The 18,910-nt window shown below is 30.4% G+C and overlaps 3 protein-coding genes across 5 annotated transcripts; 2 read left to right on the top strand and 1 right to left on the bottom strand.

The window, feature by feature from the left end:
* Nucleotides 1-9,078: 9,078 nt before the first annotated feature.
* On the top strand, nucleotides 9,079-11,402 carry LOC119606832 (solute carrier family 35 member G1). The gene is made up of 3 exons (XM_037960467.1): nucleotides 9,079-9,355; nucleotides 9,425-9,682; nucleotides 9,759-11,402. Exons 2-3 carry the CDS (start codon nucleotides 9,474-9,476, stop codon nucleotides 10,594-10,596), a joined length of 1,047 nt encoding a protein of 348 aa, XP_037816395.1. The 5' UTR covers nucleotides 9,079-9,355; nucleotides 9,425-9,473; the 3' UTR covers nucleotides 10,597-11,402.
* A 53-nt stretch (nucleotides 11,403-11,455) lies between these two features.
* LOC119606831 (exonuclease 3'-5' domain-containing protein 2) lies at nucleotides 11,456-15,356 on the bottom strand. 2 transcript variants are annotated; one of them, XM_037960466.1, is made up of 5 exons: nucleotides 15,021-15,356; nucleotides 14,011-14,963; nucleotides 12,121-12,289; nucleotides 11,670-11,993; nucleotides 11,456-11,606 (listed from the first exon to the last, which is right to left on the bottom strand). In XM_037960466.1, exons 1-5 carry the CDS (start codon nucleotides 15,215-15,217, stop codon nucleotides 11,591-11,593), a joined length of 1,659 nt encoding a protein of 552 aa, XP_037816394.1. In that variant the 5' UTR covers nucleotides 15,218-15,356; the 3' UTR covers nucleotides 11,456-11,590. The 2 variants fall into 2 exon arrangements, with proteins under 2 accessions (XP_037816394.1, XP_037816392.1); XM_037960464.1 differs by having other exon boundaries at nucleotides 11,456-11,611; nucleotides 15,021-15,354.
* Nucleotides 15,357-16,793: 1,437 nt separating this feature from the next.
* On the top strand, nucleotides 16,794-18,481 carry LOC119606841 (transcription factor Ouib-like). 2 transcript variants are annotated; one of them, XM_037960486.1, is made up of 4 exons: nucleotides 16,794-17,006; nucleotides 17,138-17,880; nucleotides 17,951-18,196; nucleotides 18,257-18,481. In XM_037960486.1, the coding sequence occupies exons 1-4, from the start codon at nucleotides 16,887-16,889 to the stop codon at nucleotides 18,429-18,431; spliced, it is 1,284 nt and encodes a 427-aa protein (XP_037816414.1). In that variant the 5' UTR covers nucleotides 16,794-16,886; the 3' UTR covers nucleotides 18,432-18,481. The 2 variants fall into 2 exon arrangements, with proteins under 2 accessions (XP_037816414.1, XP_037816415.1); XM_037960487.1 differs by having other exon boundaries at nucleotides 16,808-17,006; nucleotides 17,249-17,880; nucleotides 18,257-18,470.
* The last annotated feature ends 429 nt before the right edge of the window (nucleotides 18,482-18,910 follow it).

Raw genomic sequence — 18,910 nt, 5'->3', positions numbered from 1 at the left:
ACGTGATTAATAAGTTGAGCGATTAAAAAATGATTCGAAAATGATGAAAACTGATTATTTGAAAAATAATAACAAAATGTATAGCAATCATAAATTGATCATCCTGGTGTTTAAAATATGATGATTTTAAAATCTTATTTTGTGATCATATTTCGAGCAGTTGGAAGATCAAAAATTGTTTCTTATGTAATTGTTTTTGTTTGCAATGGAATAGCAACACTTACACTTAAGAATGACTCAAAATGAGTCGAAGCTGATTAGAAAATGGGCTCAGAAAAGACTCTTTTAGAAGAGTTGGCAAAAAATTTTGTGTGGCCTAAAATGAGTTGATATAATTCTCATTTCGTTTATAAAATTAAATGTATAAGAATTTCAATTTGTGTGATATTTATAAAGTCGATTTTCTGTCAAGGAAATTGAAATTATAGTATGCTTTAATTATAATAATTTTATATGTTTAATGGTCTTCTACGGAAGATAGTTGTGGGACTAATCACCAAACTAAGTCTAAATAATTCCAATTAATGTTCAAAATCTGATTTATTTAAAAAACAATAACAAAATGTAAAGCAATCACAAATAGGTCTTCCAGGTGTTCGAAATATGATTGTTTATAAATTTTTTATAAATTTCAAGCAGTCGGAAGATCAAAAATTGTTTTCTGTTGTATTGAATTTGTCTGTAACAAACATAAAAATTACTCAGAAAAGACTCAAAAATGACTATAATATGATTCGAAAATAATTCTAAAACGACCAGTCGTCTCATTAATGACTCAAAAAATATTAAAAAATGAGTCAGAACTGATCAGAAGTGGGGGTCATAAAAGACTCGTTTGGAAGAGTCGCGGGTAGGGTACCATTTTCTGTCGACGAATGTATCATTTATGATCAGAATGCTAGCTGAGTAGAAGTGAAGAAAGAATGGATGATTTTAACACATCAAACAAATATTAGATATCAGCTCATATGCAGTGCTATAAGAATTTATAAATTGAAGATATTTACAGGATAAGGTCGAATTAACATAGTAGCTGGTATAACATTTATTTAGGAGTTTATGTCGTTGATTCACATAACACATTTCGGCAAACAAGAACTTATCTTTATGTTCAACAATATATGTAACTCCATCAAAAAACTTACAAGCTCTCATTCTCATAAAGTTACGTACGCGTGAAAGAAGAAAAACCAGAGAGCTCGCTGCGTACGTATGCTTTACGATATGTATTGTGCATTACGATCATAGCTACGTTTTTGTAAGTTGTTTTAGAACTGGAGAAATTTAATTTTTATATGCAAGGAATATGCATATTTCATAGAAATCGCAGAGGGTAAAGTAGAAAACCTGTTCGAAAAACAAACCAATGTAGAAATAAACAATTTTTTAATAAATATTTTACACTAAAGCTGCTTAAAATAATAACTTGTATTTTTTAATAAAATTCTATTGTAATTATGTTAAATAATGCTTTTTATACAATATATTGAAGAAAAATTAATCATATTTTTAAAAAATTTTAAAAATGTTCAGTTGTTTTTAAAATATAAAGTGGATAGCCCATTATTGTCATAATTTTTTATATACATATGTATGTATTTAAAATTGTTATTTAAAATTGTACAGTAAAATTTACTCCATATCATATGGGAAAACTTCATTAAAGCTCTTACATTTTAGCATGTAATTTATAACATCAATGAATGAAATGTCATTAAATATTTTTTTTATATTTTCCTGCTGCTCTTCAAGTGTTCCAAATTCTGTCGATGTTCTATTGGAGCAACAGGAATGTTCCACCTACGTCTGCTTTAAAGCTCTGATGTTCTTTTACAAATATAACACAATATTTATCTGGAGTCTAAAAAATATTGTATTATATTTGTAATAGAATTTTAAATTTATATTTTTTCATACAGATTGTACCCACCAAAAACCTTACAAAGATGCGAAAAAAATAAGAATTTACTCCATGGAAGTACTAAAACAAACTGCAGAAGCAATGATTTTAAAACAGGCTCATCATAGAAGGGATATCCTTTTTTAATGATCCATATTCACTACTTCTGAAGTAATGCTCAAGAAGAAATTTGTATGTTCTTTTTTGGAAATGATTTGGAATGCGATTACATATTTTTCACTTTTATAAACCAAATATTTCCTTACAAATAAAAAGCCTGTTAAAAGTGAGGAAAGAGATGTGGAAAAGTAATTACAAATAACATATTTGAAGTACATCAAGATTTGGTGAAAGAGTAGTGAAATTTACATAAGCGTGTCATTAAGAGCTCAGCAAAAAAATTTTGCAGTAGTGCAAAGTGAATTCTAAATGCCTTCCTAAATTCAACCTATTCCGCAGTTAATAAAATCATTTAAAACTTCAAAAATTAATTCAGATTGTTATTTTAATCAAATGAAATTTATGTGTTATTAGAAATATTTTTGATTATTAATATTATTTTATATATTTTCCCAAGGTTATTATAATATTTTCCTTAAAAATATTTCAAATATCCTCCAAAAATACATACAAAACAAATAGCTTGAACTAATGAAACATCGTTTTCGAATCATTGAAATTGCATTGGTTCGATTATTCGAAATTCTCGCATAAACACATGATCTTCAATGACACGCTAATGTTAAAATCATGCATGTTTCACCTAAATCGAACCACTTCTTCATCACTTGCACCTCTGATTAAACAACATCTTTGTCATGTAACTTTTTGCTGGGAGAATGTGTTTTAGTTTTGACATCCAAATATCGGATTTTTACTGCTTCTAAAAATAAGATTATATGTAGTTCAAAGTTGACAAAAATGACACGCTAATGTAAAATTCATAGGTTTTACACTCAAATTTGAAGCACTTCGGTTTACTAGTTGTGGTGCAAATACTACATCTTTTTCCACACTTTTTTTGCTGGGTATTAATATAGTAATGCAGCAACAATTTATTTCACTTAAATATTATTTATTTATTAAATAGTACTAGCTATATGTGCTTTGCTACCCTAGAAACAATGATTTCAAAATTAGTTTTTGATAAAAAACGTTTCTAGTAAAACCGCTTCTAAAGGAACCTTTTCTAGTGGAACCAGTTGCAGTATTAATCAAGTGAGAACCTGTGTTTAATTTATATGGGAGATGCAACGCCCGCTAATGATAGTTAACCCATTTTTTTCAAATGTTCATATGATATGATTTCAACGTTGCCTATGGAAAATTTGAGATATCTTATATTTAATGCACATGGCAGGTGCCGTGCCCCTACAACACGTACAACCTTCGAGGATTTTAGTTCCTATATTTTCTTAGGTGTAAAAAAAATTTATATAAATAAATAAAATAATAATAAAAAAATAAAATTTAATTCATTTGATAGTTCGGTTATTTTTTAATTAATTCTTATAGGAGGGACCACGCCCCCATGATCCGCCAATTCATTAGGCAAATACTAACATGGATGTCAAAATAAAAATCCCTTATACCTGTGTGTTATACGCATTAATTTATCATTTTATGAAATGTTTTATTTAAATGCGAAATATGTCAATCTAGTAAAATCCTTAAGATGCATTACACCAATACGATAGCTTTTAAAACAATATTTCATTTTTATTTGTTTTATTTTTAAATTTTAACAAAAGATATTCAAAATTTGTTTCTTGATTTTTCATTTTTTCCTAATATGTATTTCAAAAAGTATACACTCGACCCATATGAGATTTTTAAGGTATATTTTCAGATGACTTACTTATAAACAAATGAGACAATCATGAACATCAATCTACTACAATTATTATTAATATATGATATATGTATAAGCTTTACATTTAGCCAGATAACAATAATGAACTTTTTCACTTCCTTAATATATAAATTTGATAGATTGCATTTTTTGCCTTTATTATTGAATTTTTTTTTTGTCTTTTTGGTATGAGGAGTCCAATTTTTAATGGACATTTGTTTTGATACGGCTCGATAAAGAAAATTAAAAAAACTGCCAGTACAGTACTACTACTTGTGTAAAATTCTCAGATTTGAAAACAAAAATTATACCAAATACAAATTACTTACATGTTTTTTAAGGAGTCGCTAAATAACAAATATAAAAAGTGGCACTTCTTCTGAGGGTGTTCAAGTTGCAGATTTAAAGAATTGTTTTTTAACTATCTTTTTTTTTACAAAAGTGATTTAATAAATCTTAGAAATATGTTTTTTACAACTTTACTTTTTGCACAAATTTATTTTTCCATTTATCCGTTATGTTTTCACGACGAATTCGGTAATTCGTCTCGCCTGGCAGCATAGTTGCCAGATGATTTGGGTGCAAAATCCGTCAAATTTCGGGGAAAAAATCCTCAACAACAATCCTTTACAACTTTACTTTTTGCACAAATTTAATTTTCCATTTATCCGTTATGTTTTCACCACGAATTCGGTGATTCGTCTCGCCTGGCAGCATAGTTGCCAGATGATTTGGATGCAAAATCCGTCAAATTTCGGGGAAAAAATCCTCAAAATCATCAATTGATTTTTGGAAATCGTCAAAACTATTTGTTATAGATAATAAACATATTAGATGGTGTTTCTACTAATTTTTTGTTCATTAGTTTAACTATCGTTTAACGAGACGTTTTTATCAATTTCGATTGATTTTAGTTGTCATTATCTGCTTAATTGAACAATTATGTTTTTTTTCATTCAACTTTTTTACATGTTTTTCATGAATTTTTTCATAATTTTTATTTAAATGAAAAAAATTTAAGAATAAAGCATATAATATGATCTAAAAAACTCGAATATGCTTTAAATATTCTATTAAAATCGAATCATGTATATTATGCTCTTATGGGTTAGGTTAGGTTGATAGAAGGGTGTTTACTACATCAAATCCGAAAAAATACACCTAGACCATCGAAAAAATACATCGTGCCTGTTGTGTGCTCTTTTTCATGAAAATTTTTTTTCACTGAATGTATTATTTTTCAATGTTCAGAAACTTAGTTTCCCGGACGAAATTCCTAAGATTATTAAATCAGTGTTAGTCAGGAATGTTATTTCCGGAATGACATCACTTCCAATATTCTCAATGTAACTTCGACGAATGCCTGATAGTGGCATAGAAAATGCTTCAGAATTTCATTGTCCTCTCCACATGCTCTACATTCGTCTGAATCCGCAATTACAATTTTGTATAGATGTGCTCGTAATTCTCAGAATACGTACAGTCATACTAACCGCGGACTTGCTCATTTTGAGGAGATTTCTCGTCTTGCTCTCATCAGGGTCACCCCATATGATCTTTGTGGTTCTACCCGCCGTTTCATTATTCCAACAGGCCTTATGGTATTCTCTCATCCATATTTTTAATTTAGCTTCTGTTGTCACGAACGTTAAAGCTATTACAATCGACCTTTCGTTGCCGACTAATTTGAAAATTTATATAAAAATCAAATTTCAACAGGCTATTTTTGACACTGAAAATCGTCAAAATGACGATAAATCGTCAAATCTGGCAACAGCGCCTGGCAGCAAGATTTTCATGGCTTTTTTGAGTGGAAGTACTATTTTAAAATTTGGCAGCACTGCATCATTTATGTTATATACCAAAGGTAATTGTTGTGAAACTCCGGCAACTTGCCGGAAGTCATGATGGTATAATAACTATAAGGAGGATAGGGTTAAATATCGGCCGATCCTCGTTAAACTTGGAGAAAGGATTTGTTTTTAATTTTTAAGAATTTTTTATTCATCCCTGCATAATTTCTCACACAACTTTGAGCTTGCTCTGTTTTGTTGTTATAAACAATATATTTGCTTCCGAAATTCCACTTTCTGATCTCTCGGATTCCGTTTTTATTTAAAAAAGTCGATAACTCGACTATCGTCTGTGAAAAAAGTCGACTTTGTTAATAAAAGTCGAAAAGTCGAAAAAAGTCGAAAAAACTCAAAAAGTCGAAAAAAGTCGAAAAGTCGACTACATTAGAATGTTTTTACAGTATAATTCAATGCACGAAATCTATATATGTACATACATACGTACATATATAAAATTCTAACGTTACTGACTGACTGATTCATCATCGCACAGCCTAAACGATTTTAGCTAAAGAGCTTAAATTTGGACAGGAGGTTGGTCTCCCACCAAATAGATCCACTAAGACGGGATTTTTGGAAATTCGATTTGGGGGTTAAAAATTGTAAAAACGAGTAAATTCGGTAACCTCATATCTCCTAAACTATAAAAGATACAAAAACAGTTTAAAGCTTATCGTCATTCATTTAAAATATAAGCGGACTATAGACTAGTTCTAGTACTTATTTCAAATTCGGCCCATTTGGGGAATAAACGGGTAGAAATTGTAATTTGGTACTTTTGCACCCCATGTATCTTTGAAACCAGAGAACATTCAAAAAATATTTTTGAATCCTTCATAACTTGACGAACAAGTAAAAATATGAATTTAGTACTTTTTGGATATTCGGACGTTTAAGGGGTGAAAATTGTACCTATTTTTGGTACTTTTTTTTATAAAACATTGTTTTTGGTTTATTAACTTAACATATGAATACATAATAACGGGCTCCCAATACGATGTTGCAACTGGTACTTTTTTGACTTAGAATTTAGAAACATGTAATTAAGCACTTGAGAATCTATAAAAGTGGACTTTTTGGTACTTTTTAGTTCTTCAAAAGGCACTTTTTGAGTTTTCTATTAAATTGAACATAGAAACATGAAATTATGTACGTAGAGCCTGGAGTAAATGAGAATCTATAAAATGGCACTTTTTGGTACTTTTTCGTTCTTTGACTGGTACTTTTTGAGCTTGCTACAAAATTTGAACCTCGAAACATGAAATTAAGCACTTAGAGCCTGGAGTAAATGAGAATCTATAAAATGGGAACTTTATCGTACTTCGACTGGTACTTTTTGAGTTTGCCATAAAATTAAACCTAGAAACATAAAAATAAATATGTAGAGCCCGGAGTAAATTATAATCTATAAAAAGGGACTTTTTAGTACTTTTTCGTTCTTCGACTGGTACTTTTTGAATTTTTTATAATATTGAACCTAGAAAAATGAAATTAAGAATGTACAGCCCGCATTAAGTGATAACATTTAAAAGGGGACTTTTTCGTACTTTTTCGTTTTTCGACTGGTACTTTTTGAATTTCTTATAATATTGAACCTAGAAACATGAAATTTGGAATGTACAGCCCGGATTAAGTGATAACATATAAAAGGGGACTTTTTGGAACTTTTTCGTTCTTCAACTGGTTCTATTTGAATTTTCTATTATAACGAACCTAAAAACATAAAACTAACTAAGCAATCAGGGACTTGAGTGAATGAAAATTTAAACTGGAGTATTTCTGGTAATTTTTCGTTCTTTAACTGGTACTTTTTGAATTTTCTAAAATATTGAATATATAAACATAAAATTAAACACGCAGTATCCTAATTGAACGAAAATTTATCTCGCTTACGTCCATTTTGCAAAAATGGCTCGATATCAATCAAAATTACTATAGGCCATAATTGACCCTGCCCCCTTCAATAATTGATTTTAACGTTTTTTACGTACTTAATAATACCATAATAAAACAATTTTTGTTGGAACGAAAATATGTAATGCAAATATGTATATGAAATCTTCTTGAGAAAATGACTTAAACGCACATAAATGGATTTCAAATGTCGATGTCGACGAAAAAAACATTTTTAGGAACCGAAAAATAAAGTTATGAGGATCGGTCCGCCAATATAACCCTCTTACAGAAAATCAGTTTATAGCTAATACATCATTCCAAAAGTTATCATTATGATAGAATTAAAAAAAATACTTTAAATTATATATATTATTGATCCAAATCCACATTTAAGTCCCTAATCTGAAAATCACGGTGACGTTCTTATTAATCTAATTATCGGACCACTTCCCTAATTTGCTGTTTTACGACATATGATTTGCCGAATATAACTCTTACTTCTTACTTATTTTAATCATAAATTACCGCTAAAATAGGAATAGTCTGCCTTTAAAGTTGCGAGTTTTCATACATTCTAATAATGTTTTCAAAGTGAAACTTTTGGAATATTTTTCAATCTCTTTGTGATCCCTTTAAATGATGTTGTTCTGGAAGAACTTTAACATCCATGTAAACATTTTGGGTAATAAATTGGGGGACTACCAATGAGGGGAGCGGAACCTCCCATATGAATTAAATACAAAAATTCGTTTATCTGGGAAACTAATATAACTAAATTCTTCAAATTTTGCACGAACAACTTTAATATTCATCTGAACATTTTGGAGAAAAAAGGGCGGACTTTCATCTGGGGGGCTTGGAGCTCCCATATGAATTAAATAGTAAAATTCGTATATCTGAGAAACTATTAGAGCTAGAATCTTCAAATTTTACTGAAGACCATTTAGAGAACTTTCAATGGGGGCTTGGCACTTCCCATATGAATTAAATACAAAATTTTGTATATCTGGGAACTATTAGATTATTCAAATTTTTCATAGATTAAATTAAACGTGGAATCTCCCATATGTAACAAATTGTATATCTGGAAAACTATTGTAGTTAGAATCATCAAAATTGTTAAGTAGGTTTCTTATTTATATTGCTTTTAGGGTAGCACAGCACACTGGGTATAGCTAGTAAATAAACAAATAAAATATCTTTGTTTTTACGTTATTGATCATTTTCTTAATGCAAAATTTTTTAGAAACTGATTTTCTGCAAGATGTTTTATATGGAAGATAGGGTTAAATATCGGCAGATCCTAGTAAAACTTGGAGAAAGGATTTGTTTTTAATTTTTAAGAATTTTTTATTCATCCCTGCATAATTTCTCATACAACTTTTGAGTTTGCTCTGTTTTGTTGTTATAAACAATATATTTGCTTCCAAAATCCTACTTTCTGATCTCTCGGATTCCGTTTTTATTTAAAATCGTTGAAAAATTAAAAACTAAACGTAGTTGAAAACTTAGCCTGCTTACAGTCGATTTTAAGCCGCCGCCGACATATTTAGTGTCAGTCGCCGCCGTCGTTAATATTTGTCGGCGCAGGGCTCTGATCCCGAAGAAGGAACTAAAACAAATAATAGGAAAATTATTGTGGTATAAAATATAACGAAGGATTTACTGTTATTCTGTCAACAAAGTTTATAAGACAATCCAAATAAATACATCATAATTGGATCAAAATAACCATATTAGTATAGGAAATATAAAAGATATACTATAAATAATTATTCAAAATAATGCAAATAATTGAACATTTAAGAAAATGCAATAATTTTAAAATAAATATAAAGAAAAATTTCTAGAAGGGTAAAAATCGATTTTAACATTGCGTTAGCACCTTAATTTTATTTAATATTTCTGGCTTTGTCTTTACAGGTAAAATGAAATTTATGGGAGAATAAAAAAGCTTGTGTGTAAACAGAAAATGCCTGAAAATCTTGAATTACATCAGTTTGTGGATGGTTTTCGTAATAACGAAACCTCCAAACTTTGGTTTACTCGAATAAAGTCAAAGTTAAACTGTCCATATTTGGGCATTATATTAGCTACGTTATCATCGTTATTCTTTTCACTATGTTCTGTGATAGTAAAAGGACTAGTAGATATTAATCCTATGGAATTAGCATCATTTAGGTGAGCATTTCTTTCAATTATGATTCAACTAAATATGTAATTATTTTCATATATGTATGTATGTATATTTGTTTAGATTCATTGGCGTGTTATTGCCAGCTATACCCATTGTTGTATACACCAAGCAACCTGTGTTTCCAGAGGGTAAAAGAATCATATTACTATTACGATGTTTCATGGGGACCACAGGACTAATGCTTAGTTTCTACGCATTTCGTCATATGCCCTTAGCTGATGCCAGTGTAATAATATTTTCAACCCCTGTATTTGTGGCCATATTTGCTAGAGTTTTTCTTAAAGAGCAATGTAGTTTATTTAATGTCGTTACTATTGTTTTGACATTGGTAGGAGTGGTGCTAATAACTCGCCCGCCTTTTGTATTTGGCGATGCTGCACCTTCTCTCGAAGCCGAAAGATATGAAGGAAAAAAATATGACATTTGGGGTCCTGTTGCAGCCATTTCGTCAACATTATTTGGTGCCAACGTTTATATACTTTTAAGAGCATTAAAAGGATTGCATTTTTCGGTTATTATGACAAACTTCGGAGCGTTTGCTTTAATATACACACTAGTTGTTTGTGGATCAATTGGTGCCGTTTGTTGGCCAGCTTGTGGACGCGATAGATGGTTGGTAGTCATTTTAGGTATTTTTAGTTTTCTTGGACAAATTCTTTTAACACTCTCTTTACAAATGGAACAAGCGGGACCTGTGGCTATAGCTCGTTGCGCCGATATCGTATTTGCCTTCATATGGCAAATAATATTCTTTGGTGAGACTCCTACTTTCTATTCATTAATAGGAGCATTACTAGTAGTAAGTTCAGTTATCTTAGCAGCTCTTAAGAAATGGGCGCTTTCCCTACCCCGAGAATCTACAGTTCGAAAACGACTACGTTATTTTATTTTTGAGTAAAGATATTGATAAAATTAATATACATACATAAATTAATGAAGTCTTAAATAACAATATTATCATCGACTTTCAAATAACTAAATGCATTGTGGTTTCTTTTTTCTAATGTAGTAATTAGTATTATAATCTCATTACTTTAATAGGAACATAGATTTAAATTGTACTCCTCTTAATGCAAATCAAACAAAATAATTAAACCAAATTGAACCGATATTTATTCATACACACATAATAAATATTCTAAATAAATTGCAGTTCTTTTACCAATTGTTAAGACTTTTTGTAAGTTGCTCAAATAAAAAATCAAATGCTTAGTATAGAAAATGTTATAATTTGTATTCAATGAAGTAAGAAAATCTGCATATAAACGCAGAGGCCTGGCATTAAAAGAAATATAAATAAACGTACATAACATACGTACGTACATACATACATAATATGTATGTACATATGTATATCTAAAATACCTAAAATGCAAGCAGGCGTAACAACCAAAAAATTGAACAATTATTTTTGATTTTTGTTGCAAGTTCTAAGAACACTTGCCAAAAACAACGAGTTTATTAAAAACAAAAGCAAAAGGGCGTAACAACAAATAAGTTATTCCCACAAGACAAAATTGCTAAAAATCAACATATTAAACAATGTCTTGGCGGACACTTACATATATTAAAACGCGTTTGTTGGGAATGGCATATAATACATGTAAGAAAAAATAATTTTTATAACAACAGTTAATTTAATTTGGTTTTTTGTATCTCCTGGAAAATTTTGAAACGTTGTTACGTCCTTTTGCTTTTTAGGTGACGATATGTATGTACATATGTATGTATGTATGTAGTATGTACCATGATAAAAATATGCAAATAATATTAAAAATAATTTTATTGGAATAAATTATTTCAAATTTAATTCTCACTCCTTTTTGTTTAACTTTTGCTCTTGTCCCAAAATTACACCAGCTAAAATTAGATCCCCTTGATTAATTCTTCCTTCATTGGCTTTGATTTCTAATCTAAATAAATATTGTAATATTGCATATGCCAAAGTTTACTAAATATTATATTCCAAACCTGTTTGCGTTGTGATTGATATTCCACAGAGGAGGTAAGTATTTTGGCTGCATAGTATGTATAAAATGTTCTCGCCAAATTTTTTCCAACTCCAAGAGACCACCAAGATTCTTCTGAAATTTTTGAACAACTTTTTCTCCATGTTGCGAATAATTTTCATTATTTTGTTTTGTATCAATTTCCGAAGCTTCTTGCAACAGATTAAGGCAAATTTCAGTTTCCTCCTTGTAGTAGTTTAAAACAATTGATTCTAGTTTTTTTCTCCTATTTTCAGGAATTTGATCTCCACATTTCAATAATGCCCTAGCCGCTGATTTCACTTGTCTACAAAAGTGCATTTAGTTTTAATACTACATATGATTATAAAGTATCCAACAATTATTTACATAGATACATACATATGTGGGTATTTGTTATAATACATACATATGTATATTCTTCAAATACAAACCCAAGTTCAGGAATTTCTATTAATTTATATGCACCTTCCTTATAAGTAAAAGGTGCTTCGCATATTTGACTTAATTTATGACGTACTTTCAAATCGGAAATATTACTTAACTGATGACATTTTGGACATAATAATAGAACATCATGAGAAGTATGCGATTTCATTACATCTGTTTATGAAAATAAAGTACATAAGAATTATTATATACATACAGTGGCGGCCATGAGGTTAGCACATTTGGTATCTGTTAAATATAAAATCAAATATTTCCTATAGTTCTTAACTTTTTTAACAAATTCTTTTTTATGCGTAACACATGTCCTTCGAGGATCACGACACATTACATTTTGTTCCACTACTTTGTTGCATATAGATTTTTTTCTTTCCAAAGTACATCTACCCCCAAAAAAATTTGGACATAAGTTTAGCACAAAATAAAAAAAATCATTAAAAAATTAAAAATAAAGCAAAGAAACCGGATAAATTTATGTAATTGCACTTAAAATTTTATATTTTGTAGAATAGTTGCACATTTTGATAACATAATTTCTTCTCCTGGACATAATCTTCACCAGTACACACTAGAAATTTCATGACATAAATTTTAACTTTCAGCCCATAAATAGGCAAAATTCTTAGGAATTTGTGTTTTATTTGTTGCACCATTTCGTTTAATATGTTCCCTATTGGATTGGGATCTAGAAATTATTCTGGGCGCTGCAAACATGTCAATCTCGCTCGCTTCCAAGAAGCTCCTCTCTGTACTTTTAACATATTTTGGGTCATTGTCGACCAAAAAACGCCATTTAACTGAACTTTTGTCCACTAATTTTTTTACAAAAATATTTAACAGTCTATTTTGATAGTCATACTGATCCATTTGTGCATCCACCTTTGCTTATAAAACCTCCACTACGCCCGGAAAACGCCTCCGAATTCGTCATATTTCACCCATTGTGTTTTATGGTTTTAAATGTACACTTTGGTTGTTGCTGCATGTTTGGAGTACAGCATAATTACATTTTTCCATCAAATTTGATCCTATTAATCTTCAACTAGTATCCTCCAATCATGCAGATAAAGCTAAAGTGTTCCAGAGAAATCATATATCACAATAGGGGGAAATTTCATGGTATTCATTGCATTTTCTTGGCGTGCTGTTGGTTCTATATTGATGTTGGATGCAGAAATGGATCCGTATGACTATCAAAATAGGATCTTAAATACTTTATTAAAAAAAATCGGAGGACAAAGATGGCGTTTTTTGGTCGACATCGACCGTAAATATGCTAAAAGTGCTGAGATGAGCTGCTTGGAAGCGAGCGGGATTGTCATGTGTGCAGTGCCCAGTATATTTTCTCGATTCCAATTCAATAGAGAACATATAACATGATATGGACCAACAAATAAAAGCAGAAATCACCAAGAATTTTGCCTATTTATGGGCTGAAAGTTAATATTTATGTCATGAAATTTCTAGAGGGTTCTGGTGAAGATTATGTCCAGGAGGAGAAATGATATTATCAAAATCTGCAACTATTCCACATAATATAAAATTTTAAGTGCAATAAGATAAATATAGCCGGTTGTTTAGTTTTATTTTTAATTTTTTAATGATTTTTTAATTTTGTGCTAAATTTATGTCCATATTTTTTTGGGGGTAGATGTACTTTGGAAAGAAAAAAATCTATATGCAACAAAGTAGTGGAACAAAATGTAATGTGTCGTGATCATCGAAGGACATGTGTTACGCATAAAAAATAATTTGTTAAAAAAGTTAAGAACTATAGGAAATATTTTATGTTATAGGCAACATATACCAAGTGTGCTAAAATCGTAGCCACCACTGTATGTAAATATATATTTTTTGTTCTAAAAGTAATACTTTACCGGGGAAATGTTTACGATATTCTCGCGGCACCACATTTTTTCTTATGAAGGAATCCCTATAACCACAAACAACGCACCGATTTTCCTTTGGCGTTTGGTAATATTTGCCAACTTCTCCCACAGCTCTTCCAGCAGGTTCAAAATTAAGCCTGACCGTGAAGGGATCTAACATCACTTCAGTTCCAAGACCCTGGTCTAAATACCATTTCGCCTTGCGTCTGTCTATAGTGCATAGCAGCTCACCATCAGGTGCTTCCAATAGACAATTATCATATAACGCTTTCGACCTAGTACTTATTCCTCGAACTTGTGATTTTTTTAAACTCTGGTCAATTTTACTTTTGGAATTAACCATCTTTTTATTGGTTTTTTCTTTGTTTAAATCCTTAATAAAACCTTCTTTAAAATTAACTTCATAAAACGGTTCCAACTTCAGACGGATGCGTTCAAAATCATTTTTCGAAAGCCAAATGCTTTTAGGATTTAGATCCTTTGATAATTTTTTAAAGATTTCAACAGCAACTAAAGCATCATTTGCAGCATAATCTAATTGTTTCTCGCTGAGATCTTTAGCTTCCCAATTAGAGCAAACTATACGCCAGTGTTTGTCTAACTCTATATTTAAGACAGATTTTGACATCTTAGCAAGCCCTTCTGGCTTTTTACCAGTTAATAATGCTAGGAATCGTAAATCGAAGGTACTCGCCACGCCCACACCATAATCATGAGCCAACTTCTTGGCATCATCTTGAGGCGCAACACCCACTTTAACGACTTCATCGTCTTCTAATAGGTCTCTTAAACTTTTAGGAATTTGTTTCATACAACATAGTCTAAAAAGAGCACACAATCCCTCACCAGAAGACAACTGAAGCAATGCTGCTGGACGTCTGCTACCCCCAACGGTTACCCACTCGCAATCAAATCCCAAAACTTTTAGTGTATTACAGTGCCTGCAGATTATTTAAAATAATAAATTTTATTAATTTTGTATGTTTATAACTACTTACTTCTTTAATTGGTTAACTACCCTATGACAATCTTCTACTGTCTGAATAACTTCTATACGCCTGTACTTCAGAGGATCATTTACTGATTTCAAGTATTGGAAGATGCGTTTTCGCTTTGTGGCCACTACAATTAACAATCCTAAACCAGCAGCAGCCATTATAGCTGTTTTTGTAAATTTATTTTTGGCGTTCTCCATTTCGAGAATTTCACTTAATTACAGATCAACAAATAAATAATAAATTTCACATCCTATGACGAAATTAAAGTATGCATCAAAATGTATTAATACAGTGGCAACTAATTTAAACGTAAAAGTAATAAAAACAACAGGGAAACTTTGACAGCAAATTAGATTATAAAAAAGCAAGTAGCAATTTTTGACAATTCGGTAGTTATTTGACAAAAACAATTGTAGGTGGTTGTTGTTGATGTTTGTTGTACAACAAGTAGTATTGTCACCGAATACTCTGTGCTGTCATCACTTTATTAATACACGTTGTCTGTGTACTGACGGCCAATATATATTAATTATTATATATTATAATTAATATACCTTGCTGACGGCTATATGTCTTAAAAAGGGTTTCTGAGGGGACATGACCTACAAACACGTCCTAAAATGTTTCTTCATAGTCAACGCACGATTGTCAATTTTTATTATATAGATTTTGAGAACCGTGCGCAGAAAAACGTTTCAGCATAAATTTTGTGAACTGCTTTCATTGACAAAAGTTATTAATATTTAAGAAGAATTTCCTAAATGTTATTTATTAATTTTTATTTTTTTTAATCATAATCTAGAAGCGGAATTTTAAGAAGAATATATGTTTAACCATGGTGCAAGAACTAAAATTTGGATTTAATCTATCCAATTGATTAATAATGCGACGATTATCTCAGAAATTTCGTTATTGCTGAACTGCCACCACCTTATGTGAATTAGCCTTGATACTTATGTATGTCAAAAAATTTACATGTTGCCATCGTGATTTTTTTTAATTTACCTTAATGTTTGTTTACCTATTAATTTTTATTTTAAAATACATTAAATGTGGCAGCATTGCAATGTCAACCTTAATCGTCTGTTTTGATAACATACACATAAAAAAATGTCCACTTATTTTTGAAAATTAAAAACAAATTTATTTTAATTTTGCAAATTTTACAACGTCTTTTATATTTACGATAAATGTTATTCGTATAAATAAAAGTCGTATATATAAAGCACCTGATATATATGTCATCAAACATATGTTTCATATACAAAAATTTTGATACAACAAACAAATTGTATCGAATCAGTGTTCTATGCATCTTAAAGCATAAAGTTCTTCAAAGACCGGCTACTACGAAGAGACGGTATTAACTAAATTTCAGACGTCTTTACAGGTGCAGCCAACACCGGTTTCGCTAAAAATGGGTTATCTTTTTATATGTAAAAATTACAACTTTGAAAGACAGCTGATTGATTTACATATTTTTGGAGACCCTGATTTGCACATTTTTTCAACAAATTGTTTACCTTTAGAGCACCTATTTCAATAAAAATAACAAATCTAATTTAATAAAAAAAAGGCCCCATTTTGAAAAAAATTAAATTTTACAAACAAAAGTCGAAACTATTTTTTTTTTAAATATTTTTTCCTAAAGATTGAAGATAATTGTTTTAAGTAATTTGGAACAAATTTTGATAAGAATAATAGAAATAATAAATAAAACTTTGACCCACTGTAACTCAGAGGCTTCTTAACCAATGTTATTATAAATAGGTACCTTGATTTTTTTGCGTGTAGCTATTTCATGGCAATTGTTTGTTTGTACTCGCGATATTTTTATTGTTTTTTGAAGTTTTAATTTTCCAAAAGATGTGTGAGGACCAATGTAGAATATGTGCTAAAACTGTGCAAGAGAAAGATGCTACTAATCTCTTCGACATTCAAAATAAAAATATCTTGCTTCAGCTCAAAGATCTTACTGGAGTAAGGGTAAGTTTATTGTTGATTTTAAACAAAATTCTTCATGAAAATCTATTATATGTACATACATCCATACATATGAATGTATGTATGTAAACTAAATATTAAATAGAGTTAATTTCTGAATGTTCCAATATTAGCTGAAAAACAATTTGGGTTTCCCCAAACTTATGTGTTACGATTGCAAAAAGGATTTAATTAGTGCATACAATTTTCGAGATAATTTTCTTAGAGTTCAGGCATCTTTTAAGGTAAAGAGGTCAAGGGGATATCGAAAGCCAACCTCTGAAGTCTTAATAGAAGCCACTGAATTTGTGCAAGTGTTTGCCGTAAAGGAAGAGAGAAATATAGTAATTGACAAGCATGAAGTTATTTCTTCAGCAGATGAAGAGAAGGAAATAAATATTGAATCACAAGATTTAAACAAAAGACAAATATTGACATTTGCTAAAGGAAGCAGAGACGAAATAAATGCATTGGAATTAAAACCTAACGAAGAAAACACGTTAGAAGATACAAAGATTTTAATAGAAGAAGTAATTTGTGAAAAATTAGACGAGAATTTTGATACTTCAAAGCCGGTAAGCGACGAAGAAGCCTTATACATTAATGATAGTGATGTAGATTATAACCCAGAAACTGCAGAGTGTCCAGTAAAGAAGCCGAAAACTAACCGCAAAGGCAAAAAGGCAGAGAGACTACTTGGTGAAGGACAAAACACCAAAATAAAAAAAGAAATAACGAAAAGCAGGAAAAAACGTAAAGATGCTTACGAACATCCTAATATTTTTATATGTGATCAATGTGGAAATCATTTTACTTGTCGTCACCATTTCAAACTGCATTTAAGGCGACATTCAGGTGATAAGAGATGTGCTTGCGAGTAAGAAATAAATTGTTGTTAATATATATCTGAACTTTTAAATAGCATTAGTATGACTTTTAATTTATAGGCTTTGCCCCGACAAATTTTTCACAAGTTCTGAGCTTAGAAGACATATGAGGAGGCACACGGGAGAAAGACCGTTCGCTTGTAAATTTTGCGACAGAAGATTTACTGATTATAGTACACGTATAAAACACGAAAGGACACATACTAATGAAAGACCATTTATGTGCTCCCAATGTGGTAAATCCTTTACTACATCTTATATACTTAAAAATCACATGCTAACACATACTGGCGAACGACTTTTTAAGTAAGATTATTAACCTTATCTATTAATCAAGTAATATTTAATTAACATTATTTCATTTAGGTGTGATGTCTGTAATAGATCTTTTACCAGGAGAACTCATCTTGTAGTGCATTTTCGATCTATCATGCATAAGCAAGCTGTTGAAAAAGATAAACGTCCCACTTCACAAGAGGAATTGACTCAATCACGTTGCTTAATACCACAGTCAACAAATGTTTCAACTTTTCTTGTTTAGAATAGACATACGAATAAAAATAAAACATGTATATGAGGGGTTATTAAAAACTTATTCTACTAAACTAATTCCTTTGGATGGAATCGTTCGTTAAATTTAAAAAAAATTAACATCGTTTGTCATTAGCTAGGTTCAGCTCACTAGTTAAATTAATATTTCTTCATTATTTTATCTGAACCTATTAAACCTCAAATCATGAAGGTACAGCCAATGTGTTCCTGAGAAATCATATATCACAATGGAGGAAATTTGATGATATTCATGGCATTTACATGGCGTGCTGTTGGTCCTATATTGCTGTTGATGCACAAATAGATCAGTATGAATATCAAAATATTAGGAAGACAAAAGTTCAGTTAAATGTCGTTTTTTGGTCGAAAACGACCGTAAATAAGCTGAAAGTACAAACATGAGCTGGTTGGAAGTGAGCGGGATTGACATGTTTGCAGTACCCAGTATAATTTGTGAAATTAGATAAA

Source organism: Lucilia sericata, unplaced genomic scaffold (genome assembly GCF_015586225.1).
Source record: "Lucilia sericata isolate MDLA Ls3-8-SP2 unplaced genomic scaffold, ASM1558622v1 Contig000627F_arrow, whole genome shotgun sequence".
NCBI classification, from domain to species: Eukaryota; Metazoa; Arthropoda; class Insecta; order Diptera; family Calliphoridae; genus Lucilia; species Lucilia sericata.
This window is presented reverse-complemented; position numbering and strand designations above follow the sequence as displayed.

Excerpts from the sequence above, each read along its gene's own strand:
- LOC119606832 (XM_037960467.1), top strand. The coding sequence starts at position 9,474 with ATGCCTGAAAATCTTGAATTACATCAGTTTGTGGATGGTTTTCGTAAT. Across the intron at positions 9,683-9,758 it reads ATGGAATTAGCATCATTTAG|ATTCATTGGCGTGTTATTGC; the intron begins GTGAGCATTTCT and ends ATATTTGTTTAG.
- LOC119606831 (XM_037960464.1), bottom strand. The coding sequence starts at position 15,217 with ATGGAGAACGCCAAAAATAAATTTACAAAAACAGCTATAATGGCTGCT. Across the intron at positions 14,964-15,020 it reads GTAGTTAACCAATTAAAGAA|GCACTGTAATACACTAAAAG; the intron begins GTAAGTAGTTAT and ends AATAATCTGCAG. Across the intron at positions 12,290-14,010 it reads ATATCGTAAACATTTCCCCG|ATGTAATGAAATCGCATACT; the intron begins GTAAAGTATTAC and ends TTTCATAAACAG.
- LOC119606841 (XM_037960486.1), top strand. The coding sequence starts at position 16,887 with ATGTGTGAGGACCAATGTAGAATATGTGCTAAAACTGTGCAAGAGAAA. Across the intron at positions 17,881-17,950 it reads GATAAGAGATGTGCTTGCGA|GCTTTGCCCCGACAAATTTT; the intron begins GTAAGAAATAAA and ends TTTAATTTATAG. Across the intron at positions 18,197-18,256 it reads ACTGGCGAACGACTTTTTAA|GTGTGATGTCTGTAATAGAT; the intron begins GTAAGATTATTA and ends TATTTCATTTAG.